General features: G+C 41.4%; 1 protein-coding gene across 1 annotated transcript in view; it reads right to left on the reverse strand.

Moving 5' to 3' along the window:
- The window catches only part of TMTC2 (transmembrane O-mannosyltransferase targeting cadherins 2), a 403304-nt gene extending 380873 nt beyond the window's left edge, over positions 1–22431 (reverse strand). The window contains exon 1 of the mRNA XM_081084170.1: positions 21638–22431. Within this exon, the coding sequence (XP_080940296.1) occupies positions 21638–21720 (83 nt within the window). The 5' untranslated portion in view covers positions 21721–22431. The remainder of the gene's footprint in view (positions 1–21637) is intronic.
- Positions 22432–22746: the final 315 nt, after the last annotated feature.

Raw genomic sequence — 22746 nt, forward strand, 5'->3', positions numbered from 1 at the left:
AGGCCTTACATAATGTAAGTGCTGCCTGGGCACGTTCGCATATCACCATCTCTTTGGCTCACAGCAACATCAGCAATTCACCACTTGCATTTTGAAAAAAACTACAGAATTGCAATTGGCCTAGAAGTGCCACCAACAAATTTGCTGCCTCTGTGTTATTTGTAAATTGGTTGTTTTTTCTTTGGCTTGTGGCAAGTTGAAGATTGCATATAAATGCACATATATTACATATCTACTCATAATATTTAACATTAGGATTGAACTTCCCCCAAACTCAGAATATTATGATACCCTTTAAATATTGTGTTTGATTGAATGTGTCTCTCCTAGCATAATTTTTTAAATAAATTTCACTAATTCCAGGTCAAACCTTTTTATATAAATGTCTGCTTTTACAGAAATTATTTACTACCTGTCTTACAAATTAAGAATTTTAATAGGTTCTTATTGAAAATCAAATTAACATATTGTTTTTGGTGTTTTAAAGTAAAAAAATAGGTACCTGTTGGTTAAAAATGCAATACATTTATCAGGTCCTACAATTTCCATTTTATATACATAATTAGTTGTATTTCAAATTTGTTACTGAAAATAACACCAAAAGCAGCATTTTCCTCAATAACAATTAATGTACATATTACTTTAAATCTGCAAACGAACCTTTGAGCTACAAATTTTGAAAAGCCAGGTATTACTGTTTTGTAAAACCCACACTTTTAGCCCCATCAGCCAAGCGTATTTCTAAAAGTACAAGAATCATATATGACTATGCAGTAGGCACTCCTGGTCCTGACACTGATGTTTCTACCTGAGGACAACCGTATCCAAACCGCACCCATTTGACAAACGGGGACTCTCAAAGAGTGCGGACCATGGCAATCCAGTTCAAAGCTTTCAGAAACATGCGCCCTTTTTCCGTGCCAGCAAGAAAAAGATTGGTATCACGGCAGTCCATTGCTGAGCACGTTTTAGCAAGGGTGCCTCCTGGGGAGCCCAACGAACAAAAAAGCAGGAAGACGAGGCTGTCAGCAACCTGGCAGTGATGGCAGAGTCACATTGCAGGTGTCAAAACCTCAATCCCAGAAAATGAAGCCCAGCGCGCAGACGGCAGGAGAAAATGGATACCAGAAGAATACCAAACAGCTGCTTAGAGCTGAGCTAAGGCAAGGCAGATACCCACGGGGAGGTCAAGCAGAACCCTGGGAGAGCACATTGAAGCCGAGGCTGAAATGATGTTACAAAGCAGCAGACAGCTGGGCAACAACTGCTGGGGAACACAGGCTTGTGGCTACAGAGGCAGGGGGGCAGGTTCACAAACAGCTCCTCCAGCATCCTGGAGGCCGCCCCTCGGAGATGAAGCAGCAGGCACTTCCTGCAGGCCCAACGTGACCGCCAGAGCCACGTGGCAGGGGCCAAAGGCACAGACACATACAGACTTAACTGTGGCAGGAAACACACTTCTCACAGACCCGCTCAGGATCGAGGGACAAATCGTGTAACGCTTGCAGAGATGTGGGTCCCTGCCACCTAGTCACTCACGGCTATCCTAGACTCCCAGGCAGCATTGTGCCGAGTTCTACAAAGAACCACCAAACAGTGCTCACTGCAGTGTCGTCCAAGACAAAGGGAAGTGGTAACGTTTTACATCGGTAAGTCTGACCTTGGGCTTTAACTCCTAAGTTACATCTTTGACCTGTGTGTCCCATCTAAACTCAGGAACCCCTGAAAGCGCCCAGATATGCTCTTAGCAATCTCAGCAAGGCTGCTAGAAGAATTCTAAAAGTGTATCTGTCCATTTACATCAGGGGATGGCAAACCTTTACACTTAAGGGCCAGACTGTAAATATTTTAGGCTTTGCAAGCTCCAAAGTGCCTGTTGGAACCACACAACTCTACTACTGCAGAAAGCAGCCATAGACAATATGTATACAAATGGGTATGGCTGTTTAAAAGCAAGCTACAGGACGGATTTTGCCCAGAGGCTATGGTGCCCATACCCATTCTGGATGATAATCCAAAATACACACACACACACACACCTCTATATAAATGGTCTACTTCATATGGGTGACCACCTCATAACTGAGTAAGGTCACATGACTTCTAAGATTGCATGTATGATCAAGTTGGCACCAAAGAGTTCTACTCAAATTGTCAAGGGTAATAAGACTAGACTGGAAATAGACTCATGGGCTCCACAGGCATCCATGGACTCCCTCTCTTCCCAGAGCACCTTGCTTTTCTTTCTAACAGATCCCCTCTTTCCTGTGGTGAATCTATAGCCCCTGATGTGGGACAGGTAAACCTGCCTCTTCTCCACTCAGATGCCAGACCGTAAGTTCCGCTACATGCATGGCCAAGGTTGGGCCAAAGTGCCCCACCATTCCCCTAGCCTGGGACTGTGCTCATCTGGAGCCAGGAATAAAATTTTAACTGATGTCAGGATAACCAAGGGAAGCATGTCTGAGAGAGCTAGGGAAGAAACCATCATGGCCACAATCACCACGATGGCCAGACAGAGAGAGAGAGGAAGTATTCGTGGCCTCATCATAACACTTGCGCTCAGAAAAGCAAGAGGGTCTACTTTCCCTGAAGTGGGCTTATGTCACGTACAACCAAGAGTCCTTCCTATCAAAATAAATAATATGCTAGCAGAAAGAAAGGGTCAGCGACACGTGCCAGTAATCGTTCAAAGCAGCAATGGAGACAAACCGAACTCCGAAGCCCCACACCAGGTACATGCTGTGAGCAGAGATGTCCTAACATCTCACCCCTCCTCTTTCTCGCTGAGGGAGTCAGGCACATCCTTCCAACTCCTTCACCCAAAACTGATCTACCTGTGAGCTTCCTTTTTTAACCACTTGCTCAACACAGAAATCTGGGAACTGTCTTTAACTCCCATCTCTCCTCCCACCCTCCAGCACCAGCTAGTTACCAAGTTAAATCAAGTTTTCCTCCCTTTCCATCTCTAATACACTCACAGTTTCTCTTTTTACTTCTGTCCCTACCCTATTTTAACTCTCATCACTGGTAGGAAGCAAATCCTCTAAAATAATCCTATAGATCAGCAGTTCTCAACCTGTGGGTCGCGACCCCTTCGGGGGTCGAACAACCCTTTCACAGGAGTCGCCTAAGACCATCGGAAAACACATATAATTACATATTGTTTTTGTGATTAATCACTATGCTTTAATTATGTTTAATTTGTAACAATGAAAATACATCCTGCATATCAGATATTTACATTACGATTCATAACAGTAGCAAAATTACAGTTATGAAGTAGCAACGAAAATAATTTTATGGTTGGGGGTCACCACAACATGAGGAACTGTATTAAAGGGTCGAGGCATTAGGAAGGTTGAGAACCACTGCTATAGATCATATATAACCCTACATAGCCAATATAATCCTATAAGGGACACCCTTCTGGTCTCTTTGCTTTGGATTTCACCCTACTTCAAACAATTCTCCAAATTCTATCGTGGAACACAAGGCCTTCCCAACCTGGCTCCTGTCTACCTTGCCAATTCATCTATCATCCCTCCCTGCCCCTACCCTCTCCTCTAGCTTTGTGCCCTGGCTCTTTAGACACCAGGCCTTTCTCTTCCTGTACATTTCCCCCCTAGTATGCCTCCCACTCTCACATCTTTAATAAATGAACTCTTCCTTGTCCAAGTCAGCCCTCACAAGTGCCTCCTTCACCTCTCCTTCCCGTCTGTGTCAAGTGCCCCTCTTACCTACTCACTCAGAATCATAAGCATGTCTCTGTTTTAGACAAACTGTCTGTTTACTTGGTGTCCCCACCAGACTCTAAGCTCCTTAATGTTGTGGACCTCATCTTCTTCTTGGGTGGGTGCCCCCAATATTTAACATGGTTCCTGACACAGCTAAGCATTTACAAATGCTTGCTCAAGGAATACAGGAACACTGCTCATGCTATGAGCCAAAAGCATCCCATACGGATGGTTTCTGGCAAGATAGCACATTTCTAGATAAGAGGGGTTTTCACGCTTTTAAATCAAAGGACAATGCCTATTTGAGCTAATTTTCTGAATTTAAAATAAGCCACATTCACATCTTTCGCCCAAACTCTGAATAGAATTATCATATTTTTACACTATAATTCGCAGAAATCAGACTACTTAAATGGTAAACATACCCTTGCTTTTCCTTTCTTGCCATCACTTCAAGTAACAGCAGTCATTTTGGGGCCTGGAAGATAAGTGCTCAGAATACACAACAAAACAATTTACAACATCATTGCTAAATATTGTTAAAACTTTTGATTGACATGTGTCTAAGGACAATTATCTACTTAAAATTTTTCCTGCTTTCTTAATTTCCATTCATCTCCTTCCTTTTCTAGTATCAAGATTGATAAAGAATAGAAGTTGGTTTGTGAAGAGTGCCAATGAACTAGCAGCAACTGACGTAATTTTCTGGGGGAAGGAGGGAGGATCCTTAAAATACAAATAATTTTATTTAAGTAAATGAAAACCAACAGTATTTTACAAAATTAATTTCCATTTACTCAAGATTTTGAGGGAGAACACCATTTCAGTTTTCAATTATAGCTGCAGTGTTACTTGGGCCTACTTCTACAAATTTCAGCCTATCCTGGTGAAACTCTCTGAACAGATAAATGGCTTGCAGGCAGACACAAAGAATTCCTTCAAGTGCAGTAGGTAAGCTGCATGCAAAACATTTACTCTGTCTTTATATAAGATGCTTAAAGAAAAAACAACTGTGCTAATAAGTGCTTAAGTTTTTATTCAGGTTTAGAGAACAAGCCAAATAATGTTATTATCAAATCCATTGATTTACAGGAAATCTTTGAACTTCATTTTCAATTACTTTTCATAAACAGTGATGAGACAAAGAGAAATAAAAATGAAAAATTTAACTTAAGATTATGCTTAGTATTAAAAACAGTTTTAACTTTCAAATGACATCCATGGTCTAATCTATAAGACCTATGGTATATAAATAAACTGTCCAATTTAACATTAATTTTACTAATTCTTTCAGGCTTCAGTTGGAAAAATAAACCCAACCCCCAACCCCAAAAAAATAAATCCTCAGAATTCAAATTCCAAGTACACAACGATGAGCATATGGGTATTTATTATGGTAGTCTTTTTTTAAAAAATACAAGCAAGCTGCTATTTTATAACTCACACACCAAAAATTCAGCATGCAATCAAAATATATTGAAGAGTTTTTTAAAACACTACAGAGCTACCACCACAAACAGAGTTGAATTCAGCAGACTTCCTCCATTCTACCAATGATTCACCTCTAGAAGCTGGCAACCATTTTCTGCTCTGATTTCAATTCACAAAGATATCCAACAAAACGACCTATCTTTCATTGCAGTGCCTGTTTTCCCCCCACAAAAAAGAAGTTCCTCCAAATCTCTGCATAATCATCCCTCCTCAATACCATAATAGGAAAGCAGCGTAAGCAAGAAAGGAGCAAAATCTTCAAGTCAACTTTTCTCAGTTGCACCACAGTTCATTTGATAGGGATATCATACTTACTCTTCCCATCCAACCCGTCGCCCTGGAGAAATCCAACTCTTGTTTTTCATTCAGTTCTAAATATCAATCGCTGAGGCATGTCTAATAAGGTCCTAAATGATTGGTTTCTTGTACTAATTTAAATTAATTCCAGAGAGTTGTGAGCCATCCTGCAAAAGACATTTGTTGTTTTCCTTTGCTAAATTAAAAAGAGTATGATTGATTTTTTTTCAACCCATCAGCAACAGAACCTGGTTTAATAGAATACTGGGTGAATTTTCACCTGAATATTCTCAAAATGTTCCAAGGAACAGATGTGCACTAGAGAAAACTAGGCTGCAGTCCAACAAGAACCAAAAGTGTTCTTTTTTGGAGCTGCCACTTGCTGTTAGAATTTAGTTATCAATAGGAACAGAGTAAACATTCCAACTGAGAATAAGGTAACCCAAGAAACAAAATGATGATTGTGACTGAGTTGATATGGTTTGTTGTGTTAATGGACCTCCTTTTCCATTGCATGTGTGGCAATATAGCCAATGTTCTACCTAAAACATTACTAAGTGCCCCCAAATTTCAAATATATCTTAAGCAAATATACCCAAACCCATTTCCCTAGAATTGTGACTATTTTCAGATGGCAGGAACCCTAGGGAATAACTACAGCCAAGCCCTGACTTTAAAGAAAAAGCTGTGGCCCTGGCTGGATAGCTTAGTTGGTTAGAGTATCGTCCTGGTACACTAAGGTTGTGGGTTTGATCCCCAGTCAGAGCACATGTAAGAATCAACCAATGAATGCATAAATAAGTGGAACAAAAAAAATTGATTTTTCTCTCTCCCTCCCTCTTTCTCTCTAAAAATCATAAAATTGAAACAACAAAAAAAAGAAGGAAGGAAGGAAGGAAGGAAGGAAGGAAGGAAGGAAGGAAGGAAGGAAGGAAGAAAGAGAGAAAGAAAAAGAAAGGGCTGTGTTATCAATATGGCAGGCCTTCAAGATACTTAGCTTACCTGAACTTTCAGTGGGAAAAGTTTTACTTCTTCTAGGGGGATAAAAATGGAAAAAAGAAGTGCTTGAGTTAGAAGGTTATATGTTTTCTTTGGATAGGGAATCACTAGAAAAATGTTAACATGTGAAAGATCTGTTTTAATTAGGAGAGAGATCAATATTCTTAAATGCAGAACTACCTGTAAATAAATTAATGCAAGTCCTAGCTAGATTGACTCAGTGGATAGAGCATCGGCCTCCGGACTGAAGGGTCCCAGGTTTGATTCCGGTCAAGGGCACATGCCTGGGTTGTGGGCTCGATCCCCAGTAGGGGGCGTGAAGGAGGCAGCCAATCAATGATTCTTTCTCATCATTGATGTGTCTATCTCTCTCTCTCTCCCTCTCCCTTCGCTCTGAAATCAACAAAAATAAAAAATAAAAAAAAAACATTTAAAAATTTTTCATTTATTTAAAAACATAAATTAATAAATAAAAATAAATTAATGCAAGTTGTAGGTCTTGGTGAGCGTGCAAGTTAATGACAGAAAATAACAAACTTCCCAGGAAAGATTTCAAAAAAGCAAACAGAGCTTTTTGTATCAGTTTTGCTCACTGTCAAACAGAAGGTACATAAAAGTATTCCTGGGATTTTTAGGTGTTTTTTTTGTTTGTTTTTTTGTTAATACTCACATGAGGATATTTTCCCATTGATTTTTAGAGAGAAGGAGGGGGAGAGACAGAGAGAAAGAAACATCCTTGTGAGAGAGACACATCCATTGATTGGTTGCCTCCCGCACAAGCCCAGGGATCAAGCCCGCAACTGAGGTATGTGCCTTTGGCCAGAATCGAACCCAGGACCCCTCAATCCTCAGGCTGATGCTCTATCCACTGAGCCAAACCAGCTAGGGCTCTTTTTTTTAAAATCTTAATTGTTGAAAATAACACAGATGTCCTCTTCTTTCCCCCCATCTCCCTCTAACCCACATCTTCTCCTCCTTAGGCCTTCACCACACTATTGTCTGTCCATGGTTATGCATATAAGTTCTTTGGTTACTCTCTTCCAGTCTCCTCTCCCTTCCCTATGAAATTCGTCAATCTGTTGCATGCTTCCATGTCTCTGGATCTATTTTGTTCATCAGTTTATTTTATTCATTGGATTCCACATATAAGTGATTTCATGTGATACTTGTCTTTGACTGACTTATTGCACTTAGCATAATGGTCTCCAGGTCCCTCCATGCTGTCTGAAAGGGTAAGAGATCCTTCTTTTTTACAGCTGCATAGTATTCCATGGTGTAAACGTACCACATGTTTTTTTATCCACTCATCTACTGATGGGCACTTGTGCTGTTTCCAGATATTAGCTATTGTAAGCAGCACTGCTATGAACATAGGTGTGCATATTCTTTCCGATTGGTGTTTCAGGATTCTTAGGATATATTCCTAGAAGTGGTGGATCACCGGGTTTGGCTAATTCTTACTTCAATATAACCTTTTACAGTGTAACTGAAAATGTGGTTGGCAGTTACACAGACATAAGCAGAGCAAGGACACTGGGTCAGGTACAGTAGGTCATCAAAGCAGGAAGCCCTGGGTGCCTAGCAACCAGGAAAACTGGGAAAATAAGGACCTCACCCCCAGGATAACCATTCTTTCCTGCGAATACAGCTGGTCAAGGGATTTAGACACCCCCCCCCCCCCGGCCTTTCACATCGCGGATCATGCAGGTGAGACCCTCTCCTGACCTTTCTTCCCCTCATATGTGACTAGTTATGTGGCAGATCCCCTTAGAGGAGGACCTGGGGCCAAAGAGTAGTCCAAGTAACTCCCAGGTGGGCCTTTGCTTGACCACTCCCTTAAGCATCAAGCCCTAGGGATAACATGGAGGCCTCAGTTGTGTTTCAGCTCCGTGCCTGGAAAAGCAGCAAAACCAGACATCTGATCTCTTGGCTGACATCAGAACTGCACTGACTAATGACCCTCTGGCACCCACCAATCAGTGTAAACCATGACTGAATATTCTATTGAGATCCTCCCCGTGAACACCCCCTGAAATCACACCCTTAAAAACCCTTAGGATGGAGGACCAGGGTGCTCTCACTCTCTCTCCTCCCTCTCTCTCCTCCTTCCCCCTTGGCATATCACATTTACCTTCCTCTCTCCTAAGCCCCAAGGGCCCTTCTTCCGCCCCTGTAACTTGTTTCCTGAGCCCATTTCTCCTGCAGCTCACTTCTTGTACCCTGTGACTGTCTAAATAACCTTCCTCTTATAGTTTGAGTCTTGGCTCTGAATTCTTTCCTAGCCAGAACTCAAGGACAGAGGTTGCTGAATCCAGATCCGATCTTGTCCCACTGGTCTAACACCTGGTGCTGTTCTCAACGCCAATAAAAACAACTCTAGTTTTTCATTGTTTAAGCTTTTTCATTTACTAGATACACTTCATAGAGTAAAACAATTCTTACAAGATGCTAAGAAATCATAATTTTGCAATGCTACTATGCAGTATAATCTAACTCAAAGAAGAAAGTCAATTATGGTGAAGAACATAGAAGACATCCTAGTTCTGTGTTTCATATGTACTTCGAATTGAGTATATACTGCAAACATTTTATTGGCAAAATTTGCATGTGTGTGTGTTCGTGCATGCATGTATGCATGTGTGTATAATGCTCAGTTTCAACATTTCTCCAAACTTATAACTCAAGATAAAATTAAATTCAAAAATTAGTAGTGCCGAAACCGGTTTGGCTCAGTGGATAGAGCATCAGCCTGCGGACTGAAAGGTCACAGGTTCGATTCTGGTCAAGGGCATGTACCTGGGTTGCAGGCACATCCCCAGTAGGAGATGTGCAGGAGGCAGCTGATCGATGTTTCTCTCTCATCGATGTTTCTAACTCTATCTCTCTCCCTTTCTCTCTGTAAAAAAATCAATAAAATATATTTTTTTAAAAAAATTAGTAGTTATTTAATAGAGTTCACTGACCCCTTTCAGCTACCCTAAACATATCTGAATTGCTAACTTAAATATTACTAGAAATAAGTTTAAGTTCTGAACATTGGCTTTTAAGAAAAATCCCTAAATGCTTTATAATACTTCCAGATGTTACTATACAGTGATTTTAAGCTATCAGCAATAGAGTTAATGAAAAATTTCTTAAGAGAAATATTTAATAATTATCCTGGACACCAGACACTGGACCAGGCACTTTATATAATTTATCTCGGTCTATTCTCCCAACAACTGTATTAAATAGGTATTGCTACACCCATTCTATACAACAAGGAACAGAGGCTAAAAGAATCTTAGTAGCGCGATCAAAATTACCCAATAAGCAAGTAATAGTTCTGGGATTAGATCTCTAGATTATCTGATTCCATAAATCTGTGGTCTTTTTACTTTTTAGCCACTCTGTTGATTGAAAAGGTCTAATATTAAGAAATATTTTCTAATTACTTACAAAAATGTATCACCAAGGTTAGGTACTAGATGTTACCATTTGGTGAGTTTACTTGAGCCAAACTGTTGAAAAATGATGTGTGACCATCTAGTACTTACTCCCAATTCTCAATACAGGACTGATTAACATGAACACTTCAATGGAGGAAAAAACAGCTTCTCTGACATATTGCTTTTCTAATCACCGGCTGCCAGAACTGCTCTGAATCTGAACATATTCGTAAAAGAAAAAGAGTTGCCACTGAAGAGGGAGACCGTGAGTACACCCTGCCAAGCAGAACCAAAGTACCAAACATTATTTACACCCGGTGCACTGTAATTGGTGCTTTTACCCTGCAAAAGAAGACTCAGATTGGCCAGAAGGTCTATTCAAAGTAAGCCTTCACGCAGAGACAAGACACACAGGGAAAGCACAGAAAAGAAATAGAGGAGAGGAAGAACTGCTTATGCAGTGAGGCTTCGAACATTAGAAGCAGAGATGGGTGGTGGGGAGGCAACAGCAGCTGGGGCAGCAGGAGTCCCACTGACTCTGAGAGAAAAAGGTAGCAATAACATGGAGAACACAGCTCCGTTCTCAGGGGAGAAGAGCGTCAGATACAAATGTACTGAGCCATTCAGCCTCTGGTCCAACACTCTGGTTAATGTAAGAAACATTCAAACCTGTGAAGAATTTCTGTGAGTTCATTTGAGCCAGATTGTTGACAAATGCTGGGAAGCAGAACCTCAATGGATTGAGATAATGCTCCAGAGAAAGGCAGTTTTGCATCTTGTTTTATACATTACAATCAAAAGAGGAGACATACGTGGGTTATATGAAATCCACTGGTGATAGATTAGGGAGACAGGAGAAAGCAAAGTGGGGAAACATCTGGGGTTGGATAAAATGAAAATAACTGACACATACTTCTTTCACTTAGGTCAGTGGTCGGCAAACTCATGAGTCAACAGAGCCAAATATCAACAGTACGACGACTGAAATTTCTTTTGAGAGCCAAATTTTTTAAATTTAAACTATATAGGTAGGTACATTGTTATTAACTTAATTAGGGCACTCCTAAGGCTTAGGAAGAGCCACACTCAAGGGGCCAAAGAGACACATGTGGCTCCCGAGCCGCAGTTTGCTGACCACTGAGTTAGGTGGTGAGAGATAGTTAACAGTCAACATTTAGCTCGATAACAATGAGTTTATTTGTGTTCCCCCTAGCAGTGCCTGTGCTTTGAGGGGTCTGGAAAAAGGAAAATTACTCTGACATTCCAAGGATATGTTATCTAGATGCAAAAAGACAATAGGCTCGGTGAAGGTAAAGATTGACCTTTGCCAGAGAAGAGGCTAGTCTAGGACATGACTACCCACCAAAAACTGCGTTTCAGTTAAAAATGTTTTCATTTCAGACCATCCTGTGTGGTTACTTTTAGGTCTCTGAGTTTTTAGGGCCACCATACGGGCCTTCCCTGAGCTTGTCAGGGGAGCAGGTGGCCCCTTTTCGTCCACTCTCTACACCTAAATCTGGAGCTATGAAGCTTTTAAAACACACAGAGAACATTTCATTTGATCCCCACTCTGTGGTAGGCAGTTATTATTGTTACTTTCACTCCCTAAACAATTATAACACCAAGTCTTAGAGCAATGAGTGGCTGGAGTACCTCGCTAGTAAAGTGATACGTAACTCCAAGACCATAATTCTAATCTCCTATCATGGCCTAATGTTTGTTTACGAAACTGCCTCTAGGGCCCAGTATTTAAAAAAAAAAAAAAAAAAGGAATAATTTTAACTCATTTTAGAATGAGCACTTCAAAAATATTCCTATTAAGTAGGTATGTAAATTTTCAGAATCATAGGGCATTCAATGAATCAGAAACACTCGAAAGTGCCCAAAGGCTAAGGTTCTGTATAACAGGCTAAAAAAAAAATCATAGGGGCCCAAGCATTTCTACTTTTATGTAGATACCTCTACCTGATAGCATCACCCAGTGCCTGATTATCATCAATAAATCTTCAGCTTTCCCACTCCCAGCTTCCTAAATACTTATATTTTTGCTGCCACCCTGTAATTTTTAAAGCCTTCATGCAATGTAAGCCAAATTCCCTTACAAGGGGTTGCTTAACAAAAGCACAAACTAATGAAGGCCTGACTATGGAGACTCAGTTAAGGCATCTATTCAAGTCATAAGCCTAAGGTGACCAACCGCCTATCAGTTTATTTGTCAAAATCAGCATCCAATACCTATCTCCACAGCAGTGCTACAAAGAAGATAACACTGTAATACAAGATGGTGACCGATATTTCCATAGAGATCACCTCCTAGGGTTTCAGCAGGCTCTCTACCTTTTCAGAATCCACACAATACCTCAAATCCACATGACCAATTTAAAGGAGATGTGATTGAACAAAGCAGAGAGAGATGAAATAAAATGACTAGACTCATACAAAGAAGAGAGGTGCCTTATCCTTGATCATTTTTAATCCAGGAGTTTAGGTAGCCTTTCCAAGTATCTAAGTATCTGTACAACACACTGAGCCGATGTGTAATACATTTAAATGAAATAAAGCCTTACTACTCTTATTACCATGTGGCCCGTGAACCAATAGCCATCTGTTATACCTGTGAATGACGGAGATGCAGGCTCTTGGGCCCACTCCAGGCAGAATCTGCATTTTCACAGCCCCAAATGATTTGCAAGTAGACTGATCTAGAACTATATACACATACCAGATGGAAAGAGACCAGCTCACCAATGGCCCTTTAAGCAAGGCATAGGGAGATCTATTGGATTCAAAGAAACTGGGGGCTTACACTGCATTTTGAAAGATTTTTTTAAAAAGGCAACTGTCCATATCAAAGGATGAAGGCAGGGGGGCAAATCCTGAGAAGGGACAAAGCCTGCCACAGGCATCCTCAATACCATTTCTGAATTTGAAAGTAACTACTAACTACCTTCTCATAGAAATGGCTTACATTATTTAGGTTGACGACATACGAGAGGTTTTAAAACAGTGAAATTTCACTTTCTGTTCAACATGTAACAAAAGCAAAACACACCACTGTTGTCAAAGGAAAAAATACAAAGATTCTTACATAGACAGATGGAGGAACCAAAACTAAAGAATATTTTTTAAATAGAAGACTCCATGTGGCAAACTACAGTCAGTGCTTGCAGGCTGCACACTGGTGTCTTTAAAAGGTTTTAATTCAAATCCTAAATTCATTTTTCTTTGGTTAAACCAATCCATATCCCTAGAGAGTGGGTTAATGTGTAAAAGCTTATTTCTTTAACATAAGTTCACTGACTATTCAGCACCATTTTTTCTTTCTTTCAACAGCATAACAAGAATAACCTTCCTATTTTAAATGAGGTTTACCAAATGAATTCAGGTATACCACTTCTTCACATCAGCTATAAATAATTGCTTCCCTCTAAAGGGCCCATTTCTGCAAATAAAAATGTCTTTTTGCCTGATTAAACTTCTTCATCATCTGAGAACTTTTCTTCTGCAAAGTTATAGTTGGGAAATTTGTCACAGGAAGCTTTCTTTGTCAAAATGGGCTTTTTCAATTGCTTTGGGAGAGCAGTCCTGTAGTTAATTATTGGAGGAGGAGGGGAACATCCTGTTCTAAAGGTACACTCGACAGAGAATTTGGATCCACTTGCTCTACCTGAAGACGATCTGACAACCCAGGGCGGCAGGCTCAGTATTTATTATACCTTTAGAAATCTGAAGACAGAAAGGCAGACGTAGCCAAAAGGCAGTTTATGAAACAATGAGCAAGGTCCCCAGAGGAACAGGGTAGGTGCTAGCCCTGCCTCAAGAACCCCTCTCCCAAATGGCTCTGTAATGGCAAATGTCCCTCCAGACTGAGAAAAGCGGTCAAACCTGTGAAGGTATCTCTAGAGCCACCACCTCCTAAGGCAATCCCTGTTGAGAACACAATTTGCAGGGATGTCACTTTCACATGCACTGACCTTGTAAAGAGTAAAACTACGGACTCTCATTTTTAACCCAAGAGATACCAGTAACAGAAAAGAAAGCAGGGTGCACGTGCCTTCACTTAAATTGGAAATTAACAAACACAAGAGTTTACTTTTCCTGAAGTGTTTTCCCCTTGTCTGCCTCTCAAAGACTAGTTTTATAGTCTTGAGTTTATAATAGAATCAACAATATGCTTTATGACAGTGTTCTAAACAACAGGCATATAACCCAATTGAGAGCTTAAAACAAAAAACAAGGCTGTGGTCTGCATCTTTTCAGTCTCTTTATAGAACACGTATAAGCAATTGAAAAAAGAAAACAAAATTTCCTAATACACAGCCGTAAAACTTTTACTAGCCTTATTCGCCCTTTTTTTTTTAACTTATTTTTAAGAGGCAAACTTGTGAACTGCATTTAAAATTAATACCCAAAGAATTCCAAGTATGCAGGGATACGGATTGTCATTCTCCCCACTGGCTTTTTAAACAATGTTGAAGCATGGCTGTTTGAAATACTTCAATGTCATCATTTAACACCGCTCAAAATGTCAAGAGCCATATTGCGCCCCAGTGGCCACTCTTCAGCAAACAACACATCCTTTGAAGTTAAAATACTCCTAAAGGATGTCAAGGGAGAATTTCTAGGCTAGGACAATCAAAATGTTCCACTTCTAAAGAAACCAATGGTCTCTGGAACCACAATTACGGAAACAAGCACTTTCGCTAACTACCAAAACTTGTGACTTTTGCAGTTTCAAATGTCAATAAATTCCTTTACCCCATGGTAATATTTTCATACATTGTTCCTTAATTAAGCCATTGGCCACAGCACCTAGCTCACAGCTGCTATTCCAAGGGCACTGATGTGTTTCATTTGATAAATCATGTAATTTAGTCAGTCTCTTTGATGATAACTGCATGCTGCGCCACCCTGCATACCCTGCCTCACTCTGATATCACCAATGCCCGGCAAAGAAATCAAGAAACAAAAGCTTACATGGAATTACCATAAGCAAATAGCATCTCCTCTGCCAAAAACTACAGCACTTTTAAAGCAGACACAGTAGCAGTGCCCTCGGCAACAAAGCAGGCACACAGCCTTGGAATAAAGTAAATGTTCATATAATTTAATTCCGCAATAAGATGGAATCTAGAGGTGGAGTTAGAATTTTCCATATTATTTTTTTTTTTAGTCATGAGCAAATCAAAATCTCTCTCCCTCTCATCCATAAAGTCACTTTCAGTTGTCCAAATTAACTGCATTTTAGGAAATGACTGTAAACAAAAATATACTACTCTAAAAACATAACAGCAGCTCTCAATATGGACTTAAAAAACAAATCATTTGTGTTCCTGACTTCTTCAAAATTCTCCTGAGTCGATAGGTTTATTCAATAATTTCCCATCTACCTGGAAAGACAAAAGGTCATAGCTGAACCCAAATTTGGAATCTCAAAAAGTTCTTAAAATATTAAAATGAACATGTACACCTTTATTCTAAGAAACCCTGAATACCAGAGAAGCGGTCAAATGTGATTGAAAAGGTAAACTGTCAGAGAGGAGGAAAGGAGATCAATAGAAATTTAATAGTGCTGCATCTTGTTAGAATTAACTGTCTAGAAAATACAGCCCAAAAAAATCTCTCTCAGGCAAACGTCTTCAATCCCTATGACCAGCAGAGGCAAATCTCGTTAACTCCCGGAGTTCAGCCACTCCAAGCCTCCAAGGAAAACAACTGACTGGACAATTAGGAAGAAGAAATTTGGGAGAAGTAGTTTAAAGCTTCCCCACGTGCGAATCAAGTACCCATGAGCACCAGACCCAGAAGAACGCCAGTTCAAACCGTCTACCATGGATCCTGGGCACCAATGTCCTGGGAGAGAAGCTGACAGAGTCCCAGTAAAAGTTTTAAAATATGAGTATTAGTCAAAATAAACACGAGTAAATGCAAGTGAAATTCTGCTAAAGGACAAGCTCTTGGCATTTGTATAAGCCTACCATCAGACTCTCAAACACTTTATAGTACCTGCTACAGTACAGGTAAGAAAGGACAGACAGGTATGGGTGCTGCTAACAAGAGTGAACAGCTGCTGCTTGTATTAGGCACCATATGTATGAGAAGCCCGTGTCTAGTAATATTCATAACTAGTGAATTATTGAATGTAGTCATTATTCCTCAAAAGCACACACAAATCAAATCTTCAAAGAAACCATTGCATATCATTACATCTGTAATTACTCAAAATAGTATGCCTTTTTCATCCTACGAAAAACAGAAGGTAGTGCAATTCCTGGTGCTATGCCTCTACACTTTTTTTTCCCCCCTACTAGGCTCTAAGTGAGGACAGCTGTTCATAGAGGCGAGGTCTTTACATTCAACAACCCACTTTTCCTTCCCATCAAGCTGCCGCACTTGCCACTTTTGTGAAGCTATTCAATAAGTACCCAAAGCTGATCATATAATTAGCTTCCAAGAGACAAACAATCTAAAAAGTGAATGTTACAGGTATAAACCATGTTGGGTGAGAAAAATAAAGTTATAAGAAACTAGGTTTGTCAGCCCTGATTTTTCAAAGTGCCTTAAGGGTAAACTTGGCCCCTTCCTCTTAGGAAGGTGCCTGTTTTAGAGAAAATGTACCCTTCGCCTATGACAAACAGCTGCACCATCACGGGCGTTTTAAATAAGTGCCTTTAGTGTGCAAAACAGCAACAAGGAGATGAGAGAGACAAACCGAGCTCCTATCTCATACCGGAATACAAAAGGTTGTAGGTATTTCATAATTATAGCAGCAAGGAATTCAGTGTTACAGCAGGGGCACAATAACACTGAAAAACTAAGTGCAGATGACAAGACAATGTAAATTGACTATATAATAACACAGCCAAAAATGTACATTTACATGGAAACCATTAAGAGACAGATGGCTGGCAAGCAATTTTCCCTATGGCATTCGTAAATGTCCATCCGGTGCTTGTATTTGGGTCATTTGCTAGCTAATCCCCATGTGGCAGTCTCAATGGAGGTGAGGCAAAGTGGTCTCTACTGGCTTCACCTAATTTTAATTTACTGTTGAGATGTACTTGTTCAGCAAAATGAACCAATTCTACATAGAGTTGATTAAACAATCAAAACAGCTAAAAAATAAAATGTCACATAAAATATTTCATTAACTATAAATTGGGTCCACTTGCATTTTTTCGGTGTCTTATAAACTGGGAAGGAAATTAGAGTGAAAAAAACAAAACACTCTCGTACACATTGGCTTCTTCCTGCATAGTCTTGATGATATATCCTTTGATTCAAAGCAAACTTCTCCCTTCTTTACTTTGATTTTATAAGTAATTCTTTGTAAACATACTTTAAACACCGGGCATTCCTTCAATGGTTGCACACACTAGAATTTTAAGGTACCAATAACATATTGGTCGAAGGCAAGTTGTTCAGGGGAACTTTCTAGAGGCAAGTTAACAGAGGGATTGATCATTTCACAAAAGATCATACCAGGTCAAAAACCCAAACTGACAGTAACATTAAAAGACCAAGGAGAAGGCACAGTTGAATAGCTTTAGAAAATAAAGTTTTTAAAAAACTTGCTAACATGCCTTACATCTTCCATTCCTTCTTTTAAAATACTGTTAATCAATGACTTTAAGGAAGAAACGTCTTAACTAGTGTTTCCATAAAAATAAAGATTTACATTTATATCCAAAAGAAAAACTAAATTAGGAATGTGCTATGAAGAGCTTGGAGTAGTTTTAATTCAAGAGCAGAAATTTCTGCCATGAAGTTGTTTCTCCAAGTTTCACACAATTATTGCAAAATGGAATAGCTAAGAAACATAAAGGTAATGTTAATGATCATGGTTGGGTTTAACAAATGCAAAATCAGCAATAAGGAAAAAAAATGTTCAAAGCAGCCACAAATCCATTTCCCACTTTCAAAACCTCCAACTGACTTTTTTTTTTAACGAGTGCATTATTTTACTCATGTGAGAATAAAAACATGTACTAGTTGCATTATCTTATTTACTAGTTATATGACTTAAAGGAAATGCCTTCAATGAGATGGTAAGTCAAAATGAAATCAGACTACAAAACAATAGTTAGGGTTTACTTCTATTGCTTTGAAGTAAACTGACTCCTCTTTTAGTGTTATCTCTATGCAAAGCATATTAACAGTACTATTTTTAAAGAGGATGAAGGGAAAATGATGTAATATTATCCTTGCCAAATACATAACAGAGCAGAGAATTTGGGGTCAGCCAGTTGTTTCCACTGACCTAAACACCAAATTTCTCCAGAAAATGAGAGGGTCCTTCGAGAAGTCATATGCAACATGATTTAAAGTCTGGCAAAAACTGCACATTTATAATTCCAATTTTACTCTAACCACAACTTAAGATTCAATATAGTCATTACTAGATTGGAGGCAAGGGGAAGAGGAATGAAGTTGAAACCATGTATGCTTTTTTGATCAGATAGGATGAATTCTACTCTTTTACTGTTTGTTTCATCACATCCTAGCCATATTCTTGAGTTTAGCACAGAAAAACTTGTAAAATATTAAATTTTACCATAGGGAAATTGATTCTGCTATAAAAACGTTTCAGATTACCATTTAATCTCAACCAAACTACATCAAACACTGCAAGTAATTATATATATCGTTTTTAAAGTAAACCTGATCACTATACTTAAAAGAAATGATAACTTTGAGAAGTACCACAGCAATAATCTGTAAGCTGAAGCAATATAAAGCCCTCCTACAGTAAATGCCAGATTCTTCAGCTAAAATGCACAGTCTTGATTTAGTTAAGCAAGTCAAGCTTAAGAGCCACCTCCCTCCCTGAGTGCAGCTCTTTTGCTTCCAGCCCTGCCCTCCTCACAGAGCTGTATTTCACAGAAGTTCCTGGGGGGGCAGCGGAATCCACAGACGTAGTTTAAACAAAGTTTTGAACTTGGGCCTTTGTAGTCTGAAATGGAGTGATGGAAATAAACACATTCTCATCATCCTACAGTTTCCACTGCCTCCCCAGCCCTCTTCCCCCTTCACACCCTAGTGAGTGAGAGTAGTTAGAAAGTACTGTATCTGAAAGCCACAACTTGCAGTGCACCTTGGCACCAAATCACCTGAACATGCTGTGCAGACACCAAGTTCCAGGATCCTATTAATATGTATTTCACGACTTCATAAAAACCAAGACACATAAAAACCAAGTTTAGCTCTAACCCTTTTGGCTCAGTGGACAGAGTGTCAGCCTGTGGACTGATGGGTCCGGGTTCCGATCAATGGCACATGCCTGAGTTGTGGGCTCCATCCCCAGTAGGGGGCATGCAGGAGGCAGCTGATCAATGATTCTCTCTCATCACTGATGTTTCTATATCTCTCTCCCTCTCCCTTCCTCTGAAATCAACAAAAATATATTTAAAAAAACAAACGCACAAGTTTGATACTTTTAAGACTTCATACTCTCAGAAGTATGGAATTGCATATGCAGGTCTGCCACTTAGAAAATTAGAGTCAAGTACACTTCAAATTGTAGCAAAAGTATAATTTGTATTTACAGACCCTCCATATCATGTCATATATAATTTCTAGATATCATATACTGACCATGCTATCAACTAGATGATATGAGCAAATCATCACACTAAATTCATCTAAGTAGCGAGGTACAGGTCAGCAAATCTGACACCCCCTTCAACCTATAGCATGTAGAGAATTTATAGCAATTGTCCACCATCAAAGCACAACTAATTCATCATCACACTTGCATCATTCTTCCTTAAAGTTACAAAGGCCTAACAATTCTGATTGATGATCAAAAAACACAAAATAAGCCCTAAGTCTATAGAAAAAAATGTACCTGAAAATTTAGTTTAGTTTCAGCCTTAACCATTACAGGCTAGTTTCTTCTGACAAGTACATTTCAAAGAACTAGATAGCAAAAAACAGTAGCATACAAGAGGCATGCCAGATTTACCACAGTGTTCTATAAAAGTTACAATAGTACAACAAGTTACTTTTTCATAAGCTGTATATTCTTGGCATAAGTGCTTACTATTGGAACTGTCCCCAACAGAGCCAGTCACTGCCCAAGATTTGTCCCTGAACTTATTTTGTGAAAAGTCACCCTTCTTTGGAAGCAAGAGATTTTTCTCCCATTTACCCTAGAAAGAGCAGGTGCACTGTAATCCAAAATTGGAGGGAACAGAAGCAGCCCCTCTCACAGACCACTTACTTCTCAGAGCATGTAGCATAATTGCTAAGATCTGCACATTGCTTAAAAATTGAGGGAAAGTTTATGTCTAACAGGGGCTTCCTAGCAACTAGCCTCTGATAGACACTCTATAAAATGCATTAGGAAGGGTTTGCTGGATGTCTTTGCAGGGACTATCAGGGGATTTCATAATAGACATGTGGATGTGAACCAAAATTCGCTGACTGAAGGTATACATCCATGAACATGCTTTTAGTCAGAGAGCGGGCACACCAGAGAATATAGAACATGGCTAATTACTACCAGGAGAAGATTTTGCCTTCACCTCCCCTCACTATCAACCTCTTTTCCTAAGTTCACTCACTGCCTCGCCCTGACCCTAGGGAACCATTCACTTTCCATAGCCCAGAGAGGCTGCTGAAAAGCTGTCAAAGTAAATCTGTGCTCACTTTTTGGATAGTTTAATTTCAATGGAGCATGAAACACCCCAGGACGGTTAATAAGTTTAGCCAGGCGTGCTGTTCTCCCTAATATATTTTAATTATGCATCTGTTTTAATTGTAATCAGATTAAATCACTGGAAAGACACAAATTGGAATTTTCCCTAATGGCTATTGGAGCTTTTCATCAGTTTCTAAACACTAACAACGTTTAAAAAATAGGTAGAGCCACGAGCACAACTATGACATTTTCCAGAAATCGATGCAGTTTCTTTGACAACACAGTTCAGGTCTCATTAGCCACCCAAACGAACCCAAATGCAGAAGACAACTTCAGTCTCTAGGGGCGTCTTCTTCCCCAATTAGCACAAAAGAATCACTAATGTCTAATGTGAAACTCACAAACAGAAATGAAAGCCAAGCTTTTATAAAGTGCTACTCCATCGATTAGGGAAAGAGGCAAGGGGAGGGAGGAGGCGGGGGAGGGGGGAGAGCAGGGGAGACCATCAGCAGCATTATCTTGGCTCCAAGTCAAGTACACTACACGTCAAAAGGGAAAGTTGAAGCAGAGTACGATCCTCTTTCCATTATTTTGGCAACTGTCAAAGGTGTGTGTTACCCTCGGGAAAGAAAATTGTCCGTCCCATCAATAAACGGAAACGTTACGGGGAAGATCTATTAGGGGGCGGGGAACAGCTTCCCAACCCAGACGTAAAATCACTCAATGTGCTTTTGTTGCACCAAGGAATACCTAAGACTTTTTCTTTAATGCGTTCATTAAACAGTTTCCCAAATTGCTGCGATTTCCGCTAAGAAATTTAAACGTCTGCCAACAGCCGAAGAGTCAAGGGAGAGAACCTGCTGCAAACTAGGAACCCAAACTCCTTCAGCCCGCCCAGCGCGCTCGCGTCCCGGCTGTTCCTGCTTTAAGGTGTTAATGTTGACGCGCCTCCTAATTCAGGTGCCGGATTAGTTGCTCCAGGAGGCACTTCCAGCCTTTAAAGCGGGAAGCTTCGGGGTCACCCCTCCCTCTCGCCCCCTTACCTGTCATCATAGCAGAAATCCGCGCTTAGGGTGTTGAGATACAAGGCGAGCCCCAGGGCGCTGCTCACCAACTCTGCAATCATCTCTCCACCGCCTTCCCTCCGGCTCGGCTCCCAGCGCGAGGGCAGCAGCGGCAACAAAAAACAGAAGCATCAATCCCCACCTTCCTCCGCCTTCTCCTCCCAGCTTCACTTTTCCCTCGCTTCCCCACCCTCCCTGCTCTCCCTCCCTTCCTCCCTTGGGTCCTCCCAATCCACGCGCTCTTCCTCCACCTCGGCCCGTCGCCGCGGCTCCGGCGTCCTCCCGGGGTGCGGGCTCACACCGCGCTCCCCATGCCCGGCGCCCGCGAGCGGCGTTCGGGCTACGCGCCCTCCGGCGGAGGCACCGGGCTGGTCTTCCCCGCTGCCCGAGGCCCCCACCCTAACCCATGGCCATTCGGGGCGCCCGAGGTGAGGAGTGGGGACGCGGAGGAGGCGGAAGAGTGCGGGATGGGGGCCGACGGACCGGTCCGAGCCGGGCTCTGGGACCACCAGCTGGAGGAAGAGAGAGAAAGAGGGGCGGGTGGGAGGGACGAGACGACCCGCCTCCCCTCGCCGCCTCCCGAGCGCAAGGATCGGGTGCCGCTCGGGCTGACTCCGGCCGCCACAGCGGCTGCAGCTCATTCACTCTTTATTAGCTCTCGGCCAGTCCCAGCCCCTTCTCCCGGGAAGTGAGGAGCGGTGGTTGGAGACTAGAAGCTCCCGCGTGGGGTTCTCGGCGCTGCCCCCGCGCCTGCGTGGCCAACCCTCCTTCCCGGGTTTGCTCAGCCCCTTTCTCCGCCCCGACGCCCTCAGGCCCCGCCCACACCACCCCCACCGCCGGCTGCAGGCTCCTCCCACCCGCCTCCCGCCTCCCTCGGGTTTCTTTCACCTTCGATTTCCCGGTGGAGAGCCCGGGAGACCCCAGGGCGACGGCTGGAGCCCCGCCTGCCGGGGGAGCAGGCGGAGAAACTGGGCGCAGGGAGGATGCGCGCGCTCGCCCCGCCGCTGCCGGCGGCGCCTGCCACAGGCTGGTGCCCAGCCCAGCCCGAGCGCGGCCAGGCGCGAGTCGGGTCCGCGGGAGACTTCTGG

This window comes from Myotis nattereri (genome assembly GCF_964212035.1).
Source record: "Myotis nattereri genome assembly, chromosome: 2".
In the NCBI taxonomy this organism is placed as follows: domain Eukaryota; kingdom Metazoa; phylum Chordata; class Mammalia; order Chiroptera; family Vespertilionidae; genus Myotis; species Myotis nattereri.